We start from the raw sequence: 24461 nt of genomic DNA, 5'->3' as shown, positions 1-24461 counted from the left end.
TCGTGAATACTCTGGGAGCAGTAGATAAGCCAAAGGGCAACGCAGAGAATTGATAATGGGTTGAACCTGCAAGAAATCTGAGGTATCTTCTGCAATTTTGTCTGATTGGGACATGCAGGTATGCCTCCTTGAGATCCAATGTAACCAGCCAAGACTCCTTGCCCAGCATGGGAAGAAGCTGCTGTAGAGTGAGCATCTTGAATTTTGGTACGAGTAGAAATGTGTTTAGGATGGATAGGTCCAAAATAGGTCTCCAATCTTTTCCCTTCCTTGGTACCAGGAATAATCTGGAATAAAAACCTTGACTTTGTTCGTGCGTAGGTACCTCTTGAATAGCTTTCATGTCTATGAGATCTGAAATTAGTCTTTGTGCCTCTGCCCTTTGATTGTGTGGCAGGTTTGGCATGCCTCTCATTTTTGGAAGGGTGTGAAAATGGAATCTGTAGCCTCTCTTTATAATGTCCAGGATCCATTTGTCTTTTGTGACAATATGCCAGTTTTTTGAAAATAATGCCAGTTTTCCGCCTAAAGGTGCTGCCATTTGAGTCTTGCTTGGCATGCAAAGGGGAAAGTCATTGGGCTTGCCTTCTGAATGGTTGCGAGTTATCCTCCCCACCTCTTTGTGTAGGAGCTTGCCATTGTCTGCCTCTAAACGATCCTTGGGATTGCCCTCTGCCCCTCGGGCGCCTGTATCTACCTCTTTGGGGTCTGTCCGTGGCTGGAAAGGACCAATTTTTGGAAGGCAAATTTCTACTGAAACGTGGGGATTGTACCTGTAGAAAGTCTTTCACCGTTTGCATTGATTTAGCCTTTTCCTCCATTTTCCTTAATACCTCCTCAGCATTAGCACCAAATAATACATCCTTTTGTAGAGGGGCATCTAGTAATTTGGCTTTGACATGATCTGGTAAGGTTTGTTCCTTGAGCCAGGCATGCCTACGTATGACTGATCCTGTAACAGCAGCTCTACATGAGGCCTCTAGAGCATCAAAACCACATTGTAAGGTATGTTTACCCACTTGTTCTGCACTATGCATCAAATCTTGCAACTCCTTCAAATCTGGTTGATCAGGTTGTGACATTTTACATTTTAATTGTGATAACAAAAACTGTTGGTACTTTAGCATATAGAACTGACAGTTTAATGCCCTCATGGTTAAGGTGGCCGAGGTATATACCTTTTTTCCCCACCTTTCTAAGGATCTGGAATCTCTCTCGGAAGGCAATGGTTTTTTAGCAGTGGAGGCCTTAATTCCCTTGGGGCCCTGTGAGATAGTTTCTGGGTCAGCAGCATGGCTTTTGTATAGAAATTGGTGTGAGTCAGGAACCCTGTAGTACCTGTCAGGCTTGACTGGAGCTGGAGGTGGAGAATCCGGGTTAAGGCAGGCCTCCGAGTACACATCATCTAGTATGTCCAAGACAGGAGGTATAGCTAAAGGCCTGTGCTGAGGTAGCAAGAGAAATTCCCTAAGCCTTTTCTTGGAATCTGAATAATCTTGGCCTTCCCAGTGGAAGTGTTCCCTTAAGGTATGCAAAGTTTCCCCAAATGAGTAATCCTCTGGGGGGGGGGGGGAAGAGACAGAGGGGATGGACTCCTCAGCATCAGAATCTTCAAAAGGGGAGTAAAACTGTTCCTGTTCATCAGAATGCTCTGAAATAATGGAGCCCTGATCAGAGGAGGGGGATTCTTCCTCCACTCTGGGCCTTTTGTCCGGGGGGGGTTGTGAACCCCTGATAAGAGTAATCAAATCCTCAGCCATTTTAAGCATCTGTTTTTTAGGCATGGGGCCTGGAGATGGGCCTTGTGTAGCTGGTCTCTTAGAATGCATGGCTGCTTTAGACTTAGTGTAAGCCTTGATGGAAAAAGAAGAGGAAGGTCTGAAGACACCTTGAGAGGAGGTAGACCTGTCCACATTTTGAGATTCACCGCCAAGAGTGGCTTCGGTATCTGTAGTCGGGGTGTGGGCCGAGGAGCCTGCGACCTCGGGCACAGGAGACACCGCCAATGTAGTGTCGTCGGTAGTCAGGGGCTGCGTAGGCGCCTCGCTGAGAACCGGACCACGTGTAGTCAGCTTTGGCGTGGTGTCGGTAGGAATACAGAGGGAATGGAAATCCTTATGCGGTATTTGCTTCCCACATGAAATACAATTATTAACTTTGTCAGACATCAGTCTGAGGCAAGAAAAGTTTCCCCAATGGGGTACTTAGCTTTCAAGAAGACTTCGGTTGCAAAATTTTCGTAATTTCAGGAGCTGGCCGACCGGCACTTGCGAACTGCTTCTGCTTCGGGCACCACGCGGCAAGAAAGACTGAAGAAAATGGTGTCGGCTGGTTCTTTTATACCCCTGTCGCACTGACGTCAGGGAAGAAGAGACGACAACCGACGCCGGACCTAGACTTTGGAATTCGGCCGACCGAGGACCCACCTGACGGCAGGAGAACCCATCTGTTATGACTGCAACTGTATGCATGATGAACATTGGACTCCTCTGCATCAGAATCTTCAAAAGGGGAGTATGAATGTTCCTGGTCATCAGAATGCTCTGAAATAATGGAGGCCTGGTCCGAGGAGGGGGATTCTTCCTCCACTCAGGGCCTTTTGTCCAGGGGGGGGGGGGGGTTGAGAACCCCTGATAAGAGTAATCAAATCCTCAGCCATTTTGAGCATCTGCCTTTTAGGCATGGGGCCTTGAGAAGGGCCCTGTGGAGCTTGTCTTTTAGTATGCATGGCTGCTTTAGACTTAGTGAAAGCCTTGATGGAAAAAGAAGAGGAAGGCCTGAAGACAACTTGAGAGGTGGCAGACCTGTCTAAACTCTGAGTTTCACCGCCAAGGGTGGCTTCGGTATCGGTAGTTGGGGTGTGGGCCGAAGAGCATGCGACCTCGGGTATAGTAGATACCACAAATGAAGTGTCGACGGTAGTCAGGGGCTGCGTAGGCACCTGAGAACTGGACCACCTGTAGTCGGCTTTGGCGAGGTGTCGGTAGAAGCCGCGGACCTCATATGTCGGTCCTTATCTTTGTGTCTTTTACTCAAAACTGGAGTCGGAGTATCCGACGACATAATGTAATTAAATTTTTTGCCAAAATAGTGTTGGGCGAACTCCTCCCAACTCTTAATGGTGCGTCTGTTGAATGTAGCACAAAAACGACAGGCCGAGACGTCGTGGTCTGGGCCTAAGCAAGGAATGCAGAGGGAATGAAAATCCTTATGTGGTATTTGCTTCCCACATGAAATGCAATTATTAACTTTGTCTGACATCGGTCTGAGGCAAGAAAAGTTTCCCCAACGGGGTACTTAGCTTTCAAGAAGACTTCGGTTGCAAAATATTCGTAAACTCAGGAGCTGGCCGACCGGCACTTGCGAACTGCTTCTGCTTCGGGCACTGCGCGGCAAGAAAGACTGAAGAAAATGGCGTCGGCTGGTTCTTTTATACCCCTGTCGCACTGACGTCAGGGAAGAAGCGACGACAACCGACGCCAGACCTAGACTTTGGAATTCGGCCGACCGAGGACCCGCCTGACTGCAGGAAAACCCATCTGTTATGACTGCAGCTGTATGCACGATGAACATAATCATCCACAACATCCAGGACAGGAGGAATTGCCAGGGGGTCTGTGCTGTGGAAGATCTAAGAATTCTCTGAGTCTCTTTTTAGACTGAGGGCAGTCCCGACATTCCCATTGGAAATGCTCCCTTAAAGTATGAAGGGTTTCCCCAAAGGAAAAGTCCTCTGGTGGAGAGGCTGAAGGAATGGATTCCTCTGCATCAGAACCCTCATAAGCAGAGAGGGATTGCATGTCTTCATACTCAGATGCATCAGAATCATCAGTCTCCTGTTCAGATAAACTACTGGGGACAGATCTCTTCTTCTTTTGGAAGTGGTAGCTTAGCTTCCCTGATCAGCATTATATGGTCTTCTGCCATTTTAATAATTCGAGACTGAGGCAGTTTCTTGGGCATGGTTCGTACCCTGGGCCTTAGAAACTCAGTAGCTTTCGAAAGAATGGTAGACGCAAATTAAGTCAGTTTGTGTCGCGAATCAGTAGCGCGAAGTTCTTCCTTGGAAGCCAGTGCCTGCTCATCCAAGGTAGAGACAACCGCAGGATCCTTAGTCAAAGAGTTTTTCGGCATACCAGACTCCGAAAGGTTCTCGATAGTGTCCTGCAAATCCACAGAAGTGGGCATCAGGGGCCGAGAAAGTGCTTCATGGAGGACTGGAGAACTGATGACTAGCTTAACGGAAGCATCATCGGTAGGTTTGGACCTATGCGGTCTCTCTTTATCCTTATGTTTTATCAGAAGATCTGCTGTTGGATAGCTTACCAAAGCCATATTGGAATTTGAGGACTGAGAGTCAAAAGTACCTAGCTACAATAAGGGCCCGACGACATAGTTCTGACATTGAACAAAGTACAAAAGCGACAGCGAGGGACATCGTGGTCTGGGCCTAAGCAAATGACACAATAAGAATGAAAGTCTCGGTGTGGTATTTACTTTCCACAGGCGAGACAGTTGTTAACTTTTTCTGACATCGGTTAGAGCAAGAAAAAAGGATCCCCAAAGGGGTACTTGGCTTTAGAAGATTTCAGCTTCAGTTCAGAAGATGAATCTCAGGTAGTGGCCAACCCGGCACTCGTGCAAACTGCTTCTGTTTCAGGCTCCTCGGCAATAAAGACTGATGCAATGGCATTGGCTGCCTTACTTTATACTACTGATGACCTTACGTCAGTCCTGAAGCGATAGCCACCGATGCAGAAATACTAAGCCTCTGGTATTCGGGCAGGCTGAGGGCTACCCTGGCAGGGATAACCCAAATGTGATGACTGCAACAGTGAAACACGAAGAACATCGAGGGTTACCCACATCCTGCTGCACCCTTTCCCAACACCATACGGTTGTGGGAAACAGGTCTGAAAATTTCTCAGACACGTGTTCCTAAATCCATTTAATTTTACTTCATTTGTGAAATTAATTCCTTCACATGTTTAGCTGTCCAGTGCTTTCCTGTTGAAATAAACTGCATTAGTACAGTTTTGGAGTAGGCAAAGAAATGCTCAAACCATACCAAGTTGAAAAATCTGCTTTGTGCATTCAACAGTCAACAGAAGATGAAGTACTTCACAAGCCTTTCGGTCAGCAACTACTACTAAACAATTCTGATCAGTGCTCTACAAACACGCTCTGTTTCAAGAAAAGAAATTACAGTTGTTTAAAGAGCTTATAACAGATGTCCTACTGATCTATTATTGCAGTACCCTCAACCCATGGGTTATGACTGCTGACATCAGGCCAGGGTGCCAAAGCTTTACCTTCCCAGGATCGTACATCCAACAAGCAATCTTGGCTCACAAGTGTAGGGGTATACAGGTGGACGGTACAAGCATAATTCCTCAGACCATCTCCAAGCCAGCAGCCTGAACATCTCTGACAAACTAGTGGTCAGCTACAAGGGGCAAAGCATGAAGTGTTAAGCAAGCACCCTTGTTCTAGGATATTATCCATAGGGCAGGAACAGAGTGAGACAGGAAAGGGTTAACAGAAATAAGCAGAGAGGAGAAAGAGGGTAAAAAGCAACACTGCACCAGTGATCAGTAGGACATCTACTGTTATGTTCTTACACAATGGTCCTATGTCCCTGCCTGAAGTCACTGTTGCAATACTCAACCAGTGGGTAATTCTCAAAGCTGAAGAGAATGCAAGGATGGTTGGCTAATAGTCCAGAAAGGAATGACCTAGTAAATTGCAGCTTTAAACCTCAGATAGCAATCCCTTTGTGTTTAGTGAAGGTATGTACAAAACACCAGGTGGCAGCTTCCAGTACAGCTTTGGCATCCAACCCTTTGTAGAAGGCCCCAGAGGGTGCCACTGCCCTGGCAAATGAGTGAGGGCACGAGAGCAAGGATTTGCCATGCAGAGAACAAAAAGAGATGACCTTAAAGATCCAGCTTGCAATGGTTTGTTTAGAAACTGGTTTACTCAGTTTTGAATCCATGAATGAGACAAGCAGTTATGCAGACTTCTAAAATGGATTTGGTTTTGTCCAGACAATCCTGGACATCTGTGTACATCTACAGTATAAGATCCTCTCTCTCAGATTCTATGGGCTAAGAAAGAACATAAGGTTTATGGCCTGATTGAAGCATCTCTCATGGACTATATTTTGGTCCTAAATTAAAGGTTACCCCCTCAAGGTCACCCTGTCCATGAAAAATATAAAAAGGGAGGGATGGTCACATGTGCCTGAAACTCTCCTACATGAAATGAGAGCCAGAATAGTTTTTCAGGTTCAGAATTCATTTAATTTACCATGCTGTTTCAAAAGGAGGCAAGGTAAGCTTTTCCAGCATAATGCTGTGGTGCCAAATAGGGGTTATGGGCTTCCTTGGTGGTTTAAGATGCAGAATCCCTTTAAGGAAAAGCTTGACCTCAGATTAAGACACAAGTGGTGGAGTGAGGTAAACAGACAGAGATGGCTAACTAATTGGGCTTTAATGAAACAGTAGGTCAGACCTGTATGCATGAGGTCACATACACTAACATGCACAATACCTCGGACATGTTGGCATCCTGTCCATTCCTATGGAAGCAAAATGAAAATGTCTTCAATTTAGCCATACAAGATTTTTGAGTGGTGGGTCTTCTGGCTTCTTGGAGAATCTGAATTACATCCTCAGAAAAATACCTGTAAAAAAATTAGAACCTCATCATCCACAGGGAGCTCTGCTGTGTGAGGAAATCTGCTTAAAATTATAGATTTTAACATGTTCCAGGCTAAATGAAAGAGGGAACTGATGCAGTCCTGGCCATAAAGGGGGTCACCAGCAAAATGGTTTCTTCTTTTTGGGCCTCAAAATCTTGGAATGTGGGTTAGTGGAGGGATCGTATATACAGGAACTTCCTTACCCAATGAAAGGAGAAAGCATCCGTCTTACAGGTAGTGGGGCAAAGAACCCTGGTGCAGGCCAAGGGGAGCTTTTGGTTGCTTTCTGAAGCAAAAATGTCGGAGATACGTCTCACTATTGAGGTATGTCCAGGCAAACCTGTTTGTTCAGGATGCATTTGCGAGTGTCCTCCAAGGACCTGCTTAATGTATGCCAACACACTGTCTTGTGATGGTATGTGGCTATTAACATACTTTTCTGCACAGTTAGTATGATCAGGCTTCTCCATTGCTTGTGTATGGGCCACATGACACTTGTGCTGTCATTGAATACTTGGAGAACATGTTTTCCAGGCATGAGAAAAAACTTGAAAGAGCTTAGATTACGGCCCTCATCTTTCAAGTTGACTTGTTCCCTTAATAGTTCTGGCTGCCACCTGCCCTGTATTCAGTAGGTACCTGTCCAGGCATTAGTGTACATTTCCTGAAATGGGGCTTGAAAAGTGAAGGGCAATCCTGGATTGAATATCATCTGGTCCTTCCACTACAAGAGTTCCCTTCTCAGACAGGGTAATACGGGAATCATTCAGTCTAAAGGGCGAGTGTTAAGACCACATTGTTTTCAGGCACCACTGGATTTTCCTCATTTGCAGTTTAATAAGATAAAGTAGTGGGAAAGTAAGCTGCAGTGAACTCCAGAGCCCTTGGGATCTCCCTGGCTGAGCATTGGCTGACAGAGACCAGGCTGTGGAAGTAGTCTGAAAGGCTCTGCACTTTGTCCTGAGGAAGGTAGGTCTACGTTTTTTTTTCTCATGTGTCCAGCTTCCAGCTCAGGAAAACTAGGCCCCAAAATGGTTGCAGGGAGGACTTCATGTAGTTGACTGTGAACCCCAACTGTGACAGGAGGTTGAGGGTGAACTGGAGATACTGAAGAATGTGTGGCAAACTGCTTGATCAATCATCCAAGGGAAAATCTGGATTCCCTGGGTTCGTAAGAAGGCAATCACTGATGCCAGACTTCCTGAAAATTTTCTGAGATGTGGAAAGCCCTAAAGGCAAAAAAAAAAAAAACAAAGTGAGATGACACAGAACAAACCTGGAGGAATCTCCTGCAAGGGAGGCCAAATTGGCATATGGAGATGGGCAGCTTTCAGACCTAGAGATACCATAAAAAACTGAGGCAGTATTAAAGGCAGCGGTGTGTAGTGAGAGCATTCAGGTGGTGTGTTTCATAAGGAAAGGATCCAGTATGGGTCTCCACTGCCCTTTTCTTGGCACTAAATCTAGAGTGAAATCTTTTGCCACAAATTCTTTGGATGCTGGTTCTACTGTGCCTTGTGCTTGTTATTCTTGTAGAATACATAGAAGCAGATGGATCTGGTTGTGGGGAGGGGAGGTACACCACTTAGTAGCAAAATCTCCATCCAAAACAAGGGATAGCCCTTTTTTATAAGTGAAGGAACCCATTTATCTGTGGTAATCTTTTCCCAGGTGGCAAAGGATTGGGTGAGTCCATTAGAGAGGCAGGGCATGGGTGGGGGGTGTGCAGGTAGTCAGATTTTTCCTCACGATAAGCCTCCCAGAATCCCTCTGTTTTTCTGGAAATATTCCTGCATTACTAACTAGATCTAGGATCCCTTCTGAGAAAGGGAGTGGGTTTGGCTGTACAATTTCTCTGGTACCTAGGTACAGATGTTAACAGAAGCTGTAGGCAGTCAGTTTTTCTTTGCCCCTGAAGGGTTATGAAATGGTTTGCTGCTTGCGGGCCAAACAAGATTCTATTCGAAAGGAGACTCCACAACTTTGGCTTTAAAGCCGTTGCGTAGGGTTGACTCTGCAGTACTGCATACCTGCAGATGACAGACAGTGGCAGCTACCCTGGATGAGGTCTCTACAGCATAACCACAAAGCAAGTCTGACTACTTGGGTAGCTTGATTAAGGACAGCCATATGCTGTTTATGGTCAGTTCCCTGTGGATCCATCACTACCTTGTGTATGGAGTGGAGAATGGATATCAAATACTTTGTCATCCGAGTTTGGTAATTAAAAGCACTGAATGCTAAGGTAGAGGAAATGAGCCTTTTTACCCCAACTATCTTTGACAAAAGGGAAGGCACTGGCATTTGGAAGGAGTTTAGGTGGTTTATCAGAAAAGAGAGACATTGCCGACAAGTATGCCATAGAATTTTTAAACAACTTAAGAGCTGGAACCTTATCTGTCTGGCTTTTGGAGACAGGAGACTACGAGTCTGGGGCAGTTGAAATGGATTGAAAAGAGTCTAAGAAAGCTTTGAGAACTGGAGGGACTGGAGTGCCCATTTCTAATTCATGGAATTTTTTCTGGACCTCTGATCTGCCCAAACTTTCAAAGTGCTTGACCATATTTAAAACCGTTTTTCCAAAACAAGATTCTTCCACAGGAGACTCGGGTGAAATGGAGTCAAAATCATGACACTTGGTCAGGAGAGTGGATTTGAGAGGTGTAGGCCAGGGGATGGTCAGAATCAGAAACCTCATGTTCAGAATATGAAACCACAGCAGTCTTTTTTGTGGAGTGGGGTGGGGGGTTAGGAAGAAAAGGAAGGGGCATTGAACAGACCCTGAAAGAAGTTATCCATTTCTTTTCCTTACCGGGGGGGGTTACAAGCTTAGGTTTTTGAAGTTAGTTTTTTGGCGCAACATCTCCTTGAACCAAGTACTGTGGCTCAGATCCCTGACATACCTCTATTAGTTTACTTGGGACCGTTTCCTTAAGTATCTGAGGAATTCCCTCTGAAACCTTCGAGATAATTTGCGGTGTACCTCTGTGTATTGCAGAACCTTAAGGCCCTCAGACACAATACTGTCCAAACAGAAGAGTCTCTGCAAAGGGCCTCTGAGGTGGAGTCTGACATACCAGGGTTGAAACCTCAGCAAGCACAATGGAATCAAAAACAAAATTGACAAGTCTCTGGCTAATACCAATACGGTAAGACAGTTTAAAGGACAGTTTCCCACTGGGACCTCTACCTAATAATTTGAAGCAATGGTACCAACAACCAATCAGTCTGATGGATACACTACCTGCATTTGGGCTGGTGGAGAAAATCTGAGGAATTTTACTCATAAGTTCACCTATATACCTCTACACTTGTGAGCTGACATCACATTTTGGAAGTACAGTCCTTGGAAGGTAAAGCTTTGGTAACTAGCTAGATTATCAGTGATGATAAAGCTACTGGTTAAGAATAGTGCAACAGTCACTTTTGAAGAGAGGCAGCAGTTGTGGCCAATTACATACAGATATGGAACTCAGTATATAAGTATGGGTGTATAAGAAAAGCTAATGAAAAATGAAGAAATGTGAATCAGAAGTATGTCAAGGCAGAAGTCCAGGAACTATGGTATGCTGCAAAAGCCATCCTAAAGATCATGGTCTTGCGGATCAATGCCAGTGAATGTTAACGGCATTTTTTTTTTGATAATCAAATGAAAGTTTCAATTTTCAGTCCATGCGAGCAACACCTGCAAAAATCATCCCCACATGCAAAGCTGGGAAGTCAGTGTGACAAGTATGTTCATTAGATAGACTGAGCTTACACAGATGACAAAACAGATTCTCTTCCATACAAGTACCCATGGTGCAATCTTCACTCTAAGGATGCAAACTGACACCCCCCCCCCCCCCAACGTCAAATGCAGCACATACTATGAAAGTCTTCAAATTCACTTTAAACATGAAATTTCAAAATTTACTGTGAACTAGATGAAAAACATAATGAAAATGTCTTTCTTGCAACGCAACTTACTTTACCAAATATTCAGCAGCAGAAGGAGAAACCGCAAAACTCAACTAGCTCCCAGAACTTCACCATGCACCTGTCTGGATAACTTTAGGCTAGTTAAGTGCTCTACAACAACTAATACGAATTTGCCCAGACTCTCTCCCCACTTAATTCGATCACTGGCATTAAACTTTTATGGAAAAGCTGCAGGCTTAATCCAAGAAAAAATTATATCACGCCGCCTCAGATTTTAAAATTACCAGGTTCATAAGTAAATATTAGGCTAGCTGTCTGATGACTATTATAAGCCTAGCCAATAGCCAAAATTCAAATCATGTACTTTGTATCTGTGAGGTTAAGATCTTAGCCATTGTGCCAACCTCATACACATGCTCTGCAACAGTGGTAAATATGTATTTTAATGTGTGTACAACAACTACAGAGAATACTGCATTGCAGCAAGAGCCAGAGGTGGTTTCTTACCCATGAAGAACTCTTTCAGCTCATTTTCATCAATGTCATGGGGCAAGTTGCCAACAAAAAGCTGATGGTTGTCAGGGTACCGGAAAATCCGCCGACTGTCAAATTCATTTTGTTCCCCTTCTCTACCTATAAACAATTTAAAGCCATTAAAATAAAGAATGATAAATTTACTCAATACATGCAAGGCTCCCCTCCTACAGCCTTCTGTACACCAATATGCGAAGTGTGCAGCACTACCCGCCACACTTGTTCTTATGCTATTTTTTGAATTTCTAGGACTTTGCATGCCACAATTTTTAGCAAAAGGCAATTTGTCATGTGTATTTTAGAAAAGAGAACCACAGACAATAGGGAAGATCAGCAAATACCTTTGGGAAACTTGTAATCAGTACATTTTACAGACAAGTAGTTAACAGTGTGACTTGAATCCACACCCTTACTCCTATCAACTCCACGTAATGCAAGACAGTGGAAGGTGTTTAACTTGTAAGTCATATTTCTGTTGGGCAGCCTAGTGTAGCAAGCAAATTTGCAAACTACTTCAAGGAGTCGAATACAGTACCTTACCAAAAGTGATCTTAACTGGCAAGTTTATTTCCACATGGAGATATAAAGGAATTTCAGTAAAACTGGTGAAATGAAAGACTTGCAATACAAAACACACAGCACACTAAGAAAATATCGATGAAATAATTCTGGCCACACTGTTCAATAAAGGTGAAAATAGAATGAAAAATCACTCATGACAAACCATTCTGTTCAAACTTCCAACACTACAAAAAATCAAATGTCTCACCTGCAGACAAGATACAAAGATGCAGTAAACCAATAACAGTGTGTGCATACTCAGATTTTAATATGAAATACTTGTTCTAAGATACTGACTCAGCATTCAAGTCTTATGTATAAATGCTCATTTTTGTAGCAGCATGTGTATGCATGTAACCAGATTTCATTACAAGCCTTATTCTGCACACTTCCTAACCCAATGGTCCATAACTTTTGGGGGTATTGGTCGTTGGGGGAGGACTCACTTCAAATCAAATAGGGTGCTACACTTCATACTGAACAAATCTGATTAAAACTAAATGGCAAAATGCACTTGGACTGTTAATGCAAAACATTACACCAAAGATTAAGTAATGCTACAAGATATAAACTATAACCTCGCAATACAGACAGCCTACCAAACTGCCACCAGGGCAACTATTCAGAAACCTTTCTCAACTGTCCTTACGTGCATCTCGTAACCAGCAGTACAAGCGAGAAAGAAGCAAAAATACATCAAATTAAAAAGTTATCAGCAATACTATACTTTAACCTCAGCCCCAAAGGTAACAAGTAGCATTCACCATAACCTGGAAGCCAATATCATTAATATGCTGGTACAGACTCTAGACAATACCTCATGCCATTGAGCAAAATCCCTCTCACCAAGGAAGAATGGTTAAGAGACTGGAATTACTAAAGGAGAGGAGCTGCATTAATCATATTGTGATGCAGTACAAATTTGCATGACTGGCAAGAACTCAAAGCAGCAAAACAGAGTAGCAACCAATTACAATAAAAATAAGCATTACAATCACTCTTCCATTTACCCAACTTTTATTTTTAGTTGTGGAAGAAGAAAAATGTGCAATATAGTAAAATGGACCACCATGCATTTTTAAACTACAAACATTTTATGATCCTAGTACCAGACTACTGTGTTTATTTACCTTTGTGAAGAAATGAGAAAAAAACTGTTGGAACAGCAAAACACAGACAGAACCACTCATTTTATACAAATGTATGCAAACTTTACAGTCACAAATACGTACCAGCTATAATCAGCTGAACAGTATAACCACACTGCAGTGGGTTAACTGATGGACATCTTCTGTAACATCTAACTAGACCACATTTATTACATACATTTCAAAACTTAGGAGTACACCTACTGTTGGCTCTTGCTAATGCATTACTCACCATCACCTGATTAACAAGCATAACCGGTAGGAGGAGGGTAGTAAACATCCAACACAGACGTCAAACTGCTATTGAGTGTATTCCTGTTACACTGGGAGACTTCAGTAATGCATTAACTGCTGGGAAGAATCCCACAGAGTAATACAAGTAAAACTTCTAGAGCACAACTGCCAGAGAAATCCATAAGGACAAGCTCTGAAGCCAAAAAACTAAGACTTTCAAAGGAAGCCACTCCCAGAGTCACGACCTGAACATGAATGCTTGCAGAAGGCACAAACAGAACAGTGAAGTGAACAAGTGGCAACACTGGGAAATCTTTGCTCAGTGGAAACACTTCTGAAGCAAGCAACTGAAACAGCCACACATTACATGGAGTGGTCTTTGACAGCATTTTCCAAGGGGTGGTTTTAACACTTAGTAAATCACCTGTAAAGGTTACCTCAGCCACTGTGCCACTCTCTCATCATAAGAGATAAAGTACAGTTGTGTACACTTACCATAAATGTAGATGTTCGAGTGTATTCACTGTTGCAGTCATCACACTTGGGTTGATTTCCAAAGCTGAAGAAGGGTGGAGGAAGTCCAGAAGTATTGGGGCTGGCTAGCAGGCCTTGTAAGATTGCTGTGGCAAATACAGCTCTGGATTTAGAAAACATAGGTAAGTGGTAATGCTTGGTGAAGGTGTGTACAGAACTCCAGGTTGCAGCTTCCAGGATGTCCCTGGTAGGGACTCCCCTGAAGAATGCTGTAGAGGTTGAGGTAGCCCTAGTGGAATGAGTTCCGATCCCCTGTGGGGTAGGTTTTCCATGGTGTTTGTAGCAGAAATGGCTGCAGTGTGCTACCCATTTAGAAATGGTTTGCTTTGGAATTGCCTTGCCCTCTGCCCCTGTAGTGAAGTTGACTAGCAGCTGGTCAGATTTTCTGAAAGGTTACTTCTGTCAAGGTAGAATCTGAGCTGTCTGTGCACGTCCAAGGAGTGCAGAATCCTTTCCTCTTTATTCTGAGAATTAGGGAAAAAGGTTGGTAAATGGATGGATTGGTTTAAAGCCACACTGGATACCACCTTGGGCACAAATGATGGGTTAGTCCTGAGGGAAACCCAGTCAGCATGGAAAATAATGAAGGGTTCCACAGCCATTAGTGCCTGTAACTCAGACACTCTTCTTGCTGAAGTGATGTCTAGTAGTAAGGCTGTTTTCCGAGAGAGGAATTTTAACTCTGCTGTAGCAGCAGGTTCAAAAGGAGGAAGCATGAGCTTCTCTAGTACAAAGTTAAGGTGCCAGGCAGGGGTGGGAGCTCTCCTCGGAGGCCTTAAATTGTTAGCGCCTCTCAGGAACTGTTTGATGAGAGGGTGAAATAATAGAGGTGGTTCAGTATTGTAGTGAGCTGAGATAGCAGATGCATGATTTTTAATTGATGAGAAGGATAGGCCTTTATGGAGTAGCTCTGCTAGGTGGATCTAGGATTTGAGGTAAGGTGGGCACAGCTGTGTCCTTTCATTGAGACTGGCTCCAAGAACAATATTTTTTCCACTTTTCTGAATAGGATTTCCTAGTACTAGGCCTTCTGGCCTCAAGGATGACGTCCAGCACCTGTTTGCTGAAGGTTGCTGGTGGTGTATTCACGGGATAAGCCAGGCTGCAAGGTTCAGGGTTTGCAGCTGTGGATGCAAAATCTGTCCCTCCTGCTGGGACAGCAGGGAGGGGGTCTGATGTAGATGCCAGGGTGGCACTGCTGCCAGACTGCGTAGGAGTGGGTACCAGTGCTGGCGTGGCCAGTCTGGGGCAATAAGGATTGTCCTTGGCCTGTCCTGTTTGATCTTGAGTAGTACTTTTGAGAGGAGGGGCAATGGGGGAAAGGCATAAACTGAGAGGTTTTCCCATGTAAAGGATAGGGCCATCCACTTTCCACGCTTGGCTGTGGGGATTTCTGGTGCAAAAGTTGCTCAATTGATGGTTTTGGGGGGAGGCAAAGAGATCCAACTCTGGAGTCCCCCCACCTGTGGATTAGAAGTTTGAATTAATTGGGTTCCAGCCTCTACTCGTGTGGGTCCAGTAGATTTCTGCTCATGTCTGCCAGTGAATTTTGTTTGCCTGGCAGGAATTGAGCTTGCAGGTGCACGTGGTTGCTCAGGGCTGTGTTCCACAGGGCTATGGTTAACCTGCACAGAGGGTAGGAATGAGTTTCCCCCTGCTTGATTATGTACCACATAACTGTGGTGTTGCCTGTCTATCAGTTGTTGTCCTGGAAGGATAGGGTACTTGAAGGCTGTCAGAGCATTCTGTACAGATAACATTTCTTTTTGATTGATATGCAGGGGAATTTGTTCTGGGCATCATTTGCCTTGAATGCATTTGCCTACCACGTGAGCTCCCCATACATAGTCTGATGCATCTGTTGTCAGGGTTTGGGCGGCGAGGGGTTGAATGAAAGGAAGTCCCTTGTTGTGGTTGCATGCCTCTGCCCACCAAAGGAACTCTGCCCTTAAATAAGGAATGACAGGAAGTAGTGTTTCCAGGTTCTGAGAATGTTGACACCAGAGACTTGCAGTCTTGCATATGGAATTAGTAGAATGCTTGAGGCCATGAACCCTAGGGCTTGCAGTATTTTTCTTGCAGATAGCTGGGTTTTGGTGGTCATTAGTTTGAAGTAGTTTGTCAAATAAGCCTGTTTTTCTGGAGTGAGGAATGCCATCTGGCAAGTTGTGTTCAAGCTTGCTCCCAGGAATACAATCTTTTGGTTGGGCACCAGTTGCGATTTCTTTTCGTTGGTGTACACCAGAGAAATTAGAAGTCTCTTTACAAATGCCAGGTGCTGAAGTAGCAATTCCGGACTGTCCGCCTGAAACAGGCAATCGTCCTAAGTATGAGTAAATTAGAATATTTCTCTGCCTGCAGTATGCAATGGCTGCAGCCAGGCACTTTGTGAATACCCTGGGTGCAGTAGATGAATACCCTGGGTGCAGTAGATAAGCCAAAGGGAAGTGCAGAGAACTAATAGTGCATATAGCCTGCCCTGAAATGTAGACATTTCCTGCAACATTCTCTTTTGGGATGTGCAGATAAGCTTCTTACAAGTCTAGGATGACTAGCCAGGCATCCTTGGCTAGCATAGGAAGCTGTTGCAGAGTCAACATTATGAATTTTGGGACCACCAGGAAGGTGTTGAGAATTGACAGATCTAGGACAGAGCACCAAGAGCCCTCTTTTCTGGGCACCAGGAATAGTCTGGAGTAGAAAAGTACAGTTTTGTACCCACCATAAATGTAGATGTTTGAGTGTATACACTGCTGCAGTCATTACACTTGGGGTTATCCTGCTGTCAGGCGGTTCCCCAGTCGGCCTGAGTTCCAAAGTCTTGGTCCGGCGTCGGTTGCTGTCGCACTGATGTCAACAACGTATACAATGTCCTATCCATTTTGAAATGGTCTGTTTTGAAATGGCTTTTCCCTGTGCTCCTGCAGCATATGCTACCAATAATTGTTCAGATTTTCTGAAAGCTTTGGTTTTGTCCAAGTAGAAGCGTAACTGCCTGTGAATGTCCAAAGAGTGCAGTAGTCTCTCCCCTTTATTCTGTGGTTTAGGATAAAAAGTTGGCAGGTGAATAGTTTGGTTTAGAGCCACACTGGATACCACCTTTGGCATAAAAGTAGGGTTAGTTCTTAAAGACACCCTGTCCTGGTGGAAAATGAGGAAAGGTTCCACTGCCATTAGTGCTTGTAATTCTGAAACTCTTCGTGCTGATGTTATTGCCAGGAGCAGAGCAGTTTTCCAAGAGATATATTTTAATTCTGTGTTGGCTGGCTCAAAAGGAGGTAAAGTCAGCTTCTCCAAAACAAAGTTGAGGTCCCAAGTTGGAGTAGGTGCTCTACGGGGCGGTCTTATGTTTTTAGCCCCTCTGAGGTACTGTTTTAACAGAGGATTAGAGAAAATTGGTGGATCAGTGTTGTAATGAGCAGAGATGGCAGAGGCGTGGATCTTGATGGATGAGAAGGAGAGGCCTTTGTCCAGCATCTCAGTTAAGTATTGTAGTATCTGAGGAATGTTTGGGTCAAGGCTGTGAGCTTGGTTCCAGGCACAGAATCTCTTCCATTTATCCGAATAAGCTTTCCTGGTACTAGGCCTTCTGGCCTCCAGAATGACATCCATAACAGCTTTGGAGAGAGGCGTTGCTTGCTTGACTAAGACATCTTCCATGCAGCTAGGTTTAAGGTCTTTAGCTGGCTGTGTAGTATTTGATTGTTGTGCTGAGTCAGCAGATGTGGGATTTGAGGCAAAATCCAGGGTGGTTCTTGTGCTAAGTTCCTTAAGATTGGGTACCAGTGCTGGCGTGGCCAGTCTGGTGCAATCAGGATCATCTTTGGCTCTTCTTGCATGGCTTTTATGAGTACCTTTGGCAGGAGAGGTAGTGGTGGGAAAGCGTATACTTGTAGGTTCTCCCAGCTGAATGAGAGGGCATCCACTTTCCATGCTTGTGGATGGTAACTCCTTGTGCAGAATCTTTGTAACTGGCAGTTTATTGGGGATGCAAACAGATCTATGTCCGGGCTCCACCATTTCTGTGTTATCATTCTGAATATTTGTGGATTCAACTCCCATTCGTGGGGATCCATGCTGTTTCTGCTTAAGCTGTCTGCCAGTGTGTTTTTGTCTCCTGGCAGGAATTGTGCTTGCAGATGAACTTGAAGGTTTATAGCTGTGTTCCACAAGGTCATAACTTGTCTGCATAGGGGGGTAGGAGTGAGTGCCCCCTTGCTTATGTACCACATAACTGTGGTGTTGTCTGTCTTTAGTAGTAGTTGTCCTGGATGCAGCAGGTCCTTGAAAGCTATAAGCGCATTTTGTACAGCTAACATCTCTTTTTGATTGATGTGAAGATGCCTTTGTTCTGCGGGCCACGTACCCTGAATACATTTGCCTGCCATGTGTGCTCCCCAGGCGTAATCCGATGCATCTGTTGTCAGTGTTTGCCTGGCTGTGGGATGGGTAAAAGGCTGTCCCTTGTTGAGGTGACAAGCTTGAGCCCACCACTTAAACTCCTGTTGAAGGCAAGGGATTAGTGGTATAACTGTTTCCAAACTTTGACAGTGTTGAGACCATACATTCTTTAGGTACCATTGTAGTTTCCTCATATGCAGTCACGGAATGAACATCTCAGGAGATGGCCAACCGGCACTTGCAAACTGTTTTTGCTTCGGGCACCGCGTGGCAAGAAAGACTGAAGAAAATGGCGTCAGCTGCATCTTATATACCACTGTCGCACTGACGTCAGGGAGGAGGCGACAACAACCGACGCCGGACCAAGACTTTGGAACTCAGGCCGACTGGGGAACTGCCTGACGGCAAGATAACCCCAAGTGTAATGACTGCAGCAGTGTAACACGATGAACATCCCTGTCCCCTTTGCTCTACTGGCACAGGTTGAACAGCCCTGATACTGAGAAGAGAAAGTACTTGCATTTGAGCCTCTGCCCACTGGTTTGGAGGAAGGTCTGACAACCTGCTTGGGGTTGGCAGTGAGTGGAAGTAGAATCTGTATCCCTGGGATACAATGTTTAGGATCCATCGGTCCTGGGAAATGGACATCCAGTTTTCTGCATGCAGGGTGAGTTTTCCTCCTAGGAGTACAAGTACTTAGGCTTTGTTGGGAAGGAAGATAGACAAAGTCATTGTGAACTTTTTCCATAAGGGGTGGCTTACCACTCCCTGTTTTAGAGGAGGGAGCACAGCACTCCATTGTTTATATCTGTGCATACCCTGAGACTGTAGTCTTGGTGGCCTGTTGCCCCTGGGTTTGGACTGAGAATGCCTGGGAGGGACTGGAAAGGACCAGTTTTTAGGCCAATGCCTACTGAATCTAGGTGGCTGCACCTGTAAGAAATCTTTAACGGTTTGCATAGATTTGGCTTTTTCCTCCATCTTTTTAAAAACAACTTCTGCTTTTGTGCCAAACAACCTTTCCTGGTTTAATGGAGCAAATAGTAATTTTGCTTTGACATGGTCTGCCAAGATTTGCTCCTTCAGCCAAGCATGCTTTCTCAGTACAGACCCAGTGACAGCAGCCCTGCAAGATGCTTCTAAGGCATCAAAACCACACTGCAATGTATGTTTAACTAACTTGGTTTGCAGAATGCATTAACTACTGCAAATCTATTTTCTGTACAATCTGGAAGCAACAACATTAGTTCCATAATATGCTGCTGGTGCTTCAACATGTGAAACTGGCAATTCAAAGCCCTGATGGCAAGAGTTACAGAGGTATATTCCTTCTTACCCCATCTGTCTAAAGCTCTAGAATCTCTGTCCGAAAGGGTAGGGTTTTCGGCTGTAGTAGCCTTAATGTCTTTAGGTCCATAGGAAATAGTCTCTGGATCCACAGTGGGATTCTTGGATAGAAATTTGTGAGAGTCAGGAACTCTGCAGTACCGGTCATATTTCTTAGGGGCTGGTGGTAAAGTATCAGGAGTAAGACTGGAATCCATGAAGACATCTACAATGTCCAGGACAGGGGGTATAGCTAGAGGCCTGTGCTGAGGCAAGTCAAATAAATTCTCTGAGTCCCTTTTTGGGCTGGGTAGTCCTGGCATTCCCAGTGGAAATGCTCTTAAAGTATGCAAGGTTTCACCAAAAGAAAAGCACTCTGGAGGGGACGCCGAGGGTATGGAATCCTCTGCATCTGAATCTTCATAGGTAGATAAAGGTATGTTCTGGTAATGAGGGAGATCAGAGTCACTGGACTCACGGTCTGTAGAATCAGAAGAAAAATCAATTCTTTGTCTTTTAAAGGGGGAAGGCTGGATTCCCCTATTTAAAGTTAAGGTCTTCAGCCATTCTAAGCATTTGTGTCTGTGGCAAGGGAGCTTGAGCATGCGCTTTGGTCATCGGTTTTCTAGGCGTAGTGTGAACTCTGGGCCTGAGAAACTTGGTATTTTTAGTCAAATACTAAGCTGTCAGTTTAATGCGAACATCGGAAGGTTGGAATACACCCTCAGAAGCCGGTGCCTGCACAGCGGCTCCAGACCCATCCAAGGTAGAGACATCCACAGGTTCCATAGTCGAAGAAGCATCTCGCTGCATACCAGACTCCGAATCAGTCTCAGCAGAGGCCTGAGAATCTGCAGAAGCAGGTATCAGGGGCCGTGAAATCACCTCACTGAGTACCGGTGAATGGGCGACTAGCTTAAGAGAAGCGTAGTCAGCAGTTTTTACCTATGCAGTCTGTCTCTGTCTTTATCCTTGCACTTTTTCGGAAGATGGACAGTCGGATGGCTTATGGAAGCCATTTTAGAAAACGAGAAAACAGTGAAAGAATTTAGTGACAAAGATAGCCTGACGAAAAATAGTTTGGGCGTTAAACAATGCACAAAACCTACAGCGAGGAATGTTGTGGTTTGGGCCTAAACAGGTGATGCACTAAGAATGAAAAACTCTGAGGTATTTGCTTATCACAGGCAAGACAATTGGTAACTTTTTCTGACATTGGTTAGAGCAAGAAAATAGGATCCCCAATGGGGTACTTGGCTTTAGAAGACTTCAGGTTTGAAACTTGAAAAATGAAAATTTCAGGTAGCAGCTGACGGGCAATTGTGAACTGCTTCTGCTTCGGGCTCCCACGCAGCAAGAAAAGCTGATGTAATGGCATCGGGTTGCATGTTTTATACTCCCGGCAACCTGACGTCATGGAAGAGGCGACAGCATCAGACACAGAAATCCCGAGATTCTGGTATGAGGGCCAACTGAGGGCTACCTGCAGGCAGATAACCCAAGTATGACGACTGCAACAGTGAAACACTAAGAACATGCATCTGTTATTGTCCAACTGAAGCAGATCTTGTGCTGCAGTCTCTTGAAGAAGGGGATGAACGGATCAGTTTAGGAGTAATTCTGATAATATTGGCAAGGAAATGAGGTTTAGTCCTAAGGCAGTTAGTATATTTCCTGCAACTAAAGAATTGAAGCTCCCAGACTCTGAACAAAACTACCAGCAAATAAAAGAATTTTACAAGAAAACATCTGCACAATGAACCAGGGGGTAAAACAAAAGTACAGTTGTGTACACTTACCATAAATGCAAATGTTCGAGTGTATTCACTGTTGCAGTCATCACATTTGGGTTATCTGCTTGCAGTAGCCCTCAGTTGGCCTGATTATCAAAGTCTTGGGTCCTGCGTCGGTTGCTGTCTCATCTTCCATGACGTCAGGTAGTTAGGGGTATAAAGCATGCAGCCGACGCCATTACATCAGTTTTTCTTGCCCCAGATGTCAGGTGCCCTCATAATGGGAAGGAATTATATATACAAGGTTACACCTCCAACAAAAAAGCAAATGCACCAAAAAGCTTTAAGCATAGTAAACAAGAATAGAGGTATAGCCAATAGAAGTCAGGGGGCTGGAGGGAAGGTAACTAGGACTGCAAAAGTGAATACACTCAAACATCTACATTTATGGTAAGTGTATACAACTGGACTATGTTTGTGTTTCACTGGTGCAGTCATCACATTTGGATAGATTCCCAAAGCTAAGGATGGGAGGAGGAAATCAGTGGCAAAGCCAGCTCTGGATTTAGAGAAAACTGGCAAATGGTAATGCTTGGTGAAGGTATGTACAGAATTCCAGGTAGCAGCTTCTAGGATGTCCATGGTAGGGACACCTCTGAGAAAGGTTGTAGAGGTAGATGCAGCCCTGGTTGAATGTGGTCTTATCCCCTGTGGGGTAGGTTTTCCATGGTGCTTATAGCAGAAATGAATGCAATGACCTATCCATTTAGAAATGGTTTGCTTTGAAATGGCCTTCCCCTCTGTCCCTGCAGCAAATGCACCCAGCAGCTGTTCAGATTTCCTGAGAGGCAAATGCACCCAGCAGCTGTTCAGATTTCCTGAGAGGTTTAGTCCTGTCCAAGTAAAATCAAAGTTCTCTGTGCACATCTAATGAGTGCAGTATTCGTTCTCCTTTGTTCTGTGGGTTAGAAAAGGTTATCAAATGAATGGACTGATTAAGGGCCACAATGGATACCACCTTGGGCATGGAGGGATTGGTCCTGAGGGACACCCTGTCCACATGAAAGATGATGAAAGGCTCCACTGCCATGAGGGCCTGTAATTCAGACACCCTTCTTGCTGAAGTGATGGCTAAAAGGAAGGCTGTTTTCCAAGAAAGGAATTTCAACTCTGCATTTGCAGCTGGCTCAAAAGGAGGTAGAGTGAGTTTTTCCAATACAAAGTTAAGGTCCCAGGCTGGAGTAGGGGCTCTCCTGGGTGGTCTTAAGTTTTTTGCCCCTCTGAGGAACTGCTTCAGCAGTGGATGAGAGGAGAGGGGTGGGTTCTGTGTAAGCTGAAATGGCTGAGGCATGAATTTTGATGGAGGAAAAGGAAAGGGCCTTGTGATTCATCTCAGTTAAGTATTGAAGAATCTGAGGTAAATTGGGCGTTGCTGTGCCCATCCCTTGAGTTTGGTTCCAGGAACAGAATCTTTTCCATTTTTCAGCACAGGATTTTCTAGTATTAGGCCTCCTTGCCTCCAGAATGACATCCAACACTTGCTTACTGAGGGATGCTAATGGAGAGATCAGGTAATTAAGCCAGGCTGCAGGGTTCAGGGTTTGAAGCTGTGGGTGCAGAATCTGGCCCTCCTGCTGGGACAGCAGGGCAGGGGTCTGAGGCAGGTGACGGTGCCAGCAGTGACACTGTGCAAAAGGTGGTACCAGTGTTGGCATGGCCAGTCTGGTGCAATCAGTATCGTGCTTGGTTTGTCCTGTTTGATCTTTAGTAGTACCTTGGAGAGGAGAGGCAGAGGGGGAAAGGAATAAGCTGATAAGTTTTTCCAGGTGAATGACAGGGCATCCACTTTCCAAGCTTGTTTGTGGGGAGTCCTTGTGCAGAATTTGTCCAATTGGTAGTTCAGGGGGAGGCAAAAGTACAGTTTTGTACCTACCATAAATGTAGATGTCCCGATAGGTATGCATCTGCAGTCCTTACATATGGGTTGTCCTGCCTCAGGCAGCCCTTCGGTCGGCCGGATTCCAAAGTCTGGGTCCAGCGTCGGCTGATGTCGCCCTCTTCCCCGACGTCAGAGTGCCTGGGGTATAAAAGCGTCAGCCGACGCAATCTTCCTCAGTTTTTCTTGCCCCAGGTGCCCTCTAAAGAAGGCTAAATTTGGAGAAATGAATAAATTCCAAACATGCACAGCAATTAAAAACAAATACACCATAAAAGATAACCCCAGCTAGCTAAAATGAGGGATAGGAACCCAAAGAATACGACAGAGGGGTAGGAGGGAGGGAAAACCTGACTGCAGATGCATACCTATCGGACATCTACATTTATGGTAGGTACAAAACTGTACTATGTCCTTCAAGGATGCATCTGCAGTCCTTACATATGGGTAGAATACCATAGCCAAGCTGGGGGTGGTAGGACCTAAGGAAAGGATGGTGTACCTAACATGCCCTGCAGGACTGCAGTAGCAAAGCCTGCTCTGGATTTGGAATATAAAGGCAAGTTGTAATGCTTGGAAAATGTATGCACGGAGCTCCATGTAGCAGCTTCTAAAATGTACTTTGAAATAACAATGCGGCAAACCTAAACCCCTTCTTCCGCTGGCAAAAAATCTTTTTAAATGGAACCACAAATAGAGTTACGTTGACTTCAAGCAATCCAAAAAAGCTGAAATAGCAGGCACCAGTCAAACAAAATGAAACTTCTTTAATCCAAACAGCACAGAAATCCAACACAAGCCCTAAAATGTCCTTTGTAGCCACCCCTCTTAAGAAGGCTGTGGAGGTGGCTGTTGCTCTGGTGGAATAAGGTCTGATGTTAGCTGGCACAGCTTTTCCATGAAAAGAGTAACAGAATCAAATGCAATTTCCTATCCATTTTGAAATTGTTTGTTTGGAAATTGCTTTGCCTTGTACACCAGCAGCATATGCTACAAACGGTCAGTTTTTCTGTAGGTCTTATTTCTGTCCAAGTAGTAGCGCAACTGTCTGTGAATGTCCAGGGTATGCAGAAGTTTCTCTCCTTTACTTTGTGGATTTGGAAAGAAAGTAGGCAGGTGGATAGCTTGGTTCAGTGAGACCCTGGATACCACCTTTGGCATGAACGAAGGATTGGTTCTCAAAGAGACTCTGTCCTGATGGAAAATTAGAAATGGTTGTACTGCCATGAGGGCCTGTAACTCAGATACTCTTCTTGCTGAGGTTATGGCCAGAAGGAATGCAGTCTTCCAAGACAGGAATTGTAATTCTGAAGATGCTGCTGGTTCAAAGGGAGGTAGAGTTAATTTTTCCAGCATGAAGTTAAGGTCCCATGAAGGCACTGGTGGTTTCCTTGGAGGGTTGATGTTTTTTATCCCTCTTAGAAACTGCC

At 44.7% G+C, this 24461-nt stretch overlaps 1 protein-coding gene across 1 annotated transcript in view; it reads right to left on the bottom strand.

Annotated features, from left to right (window-relative positions):
* Positions 1-24461, bottom strand: part of G3BP2 (G3BP stress granule assembly factor 2) — a 1493999-nt gene that overhangs the window by 239276 nt on the left and 1230262 nt on the right. The window contains exon 11 of the mRNA XM_044061106.1: positions 11132-11257. Within this exon, the coding sequence (XP_043917041.1) occupies positions 11132-11257 (126 nt within the window). The remainder of the gene's footprint in view (positions 1-11131; positions 11258-24461) is intronic.

This window comes from Protopterus annectens, chromosome 2.part0, assembly GCF_019279795.1.
Source record: "Protopterus annectens isolate FY-2018-M chromosome 2.part0, PAN1.0, whole genome shotgun sequence".
Taxonomy (NCBI): Eukaryota; Metazoa; Chordata; order Ceratodontiformes; family Protopteridae; genus Protopterus; species Protopterus annectens.
This window is presented reverse-complemented; position numbering and strand designations above follow the sequence as displayed.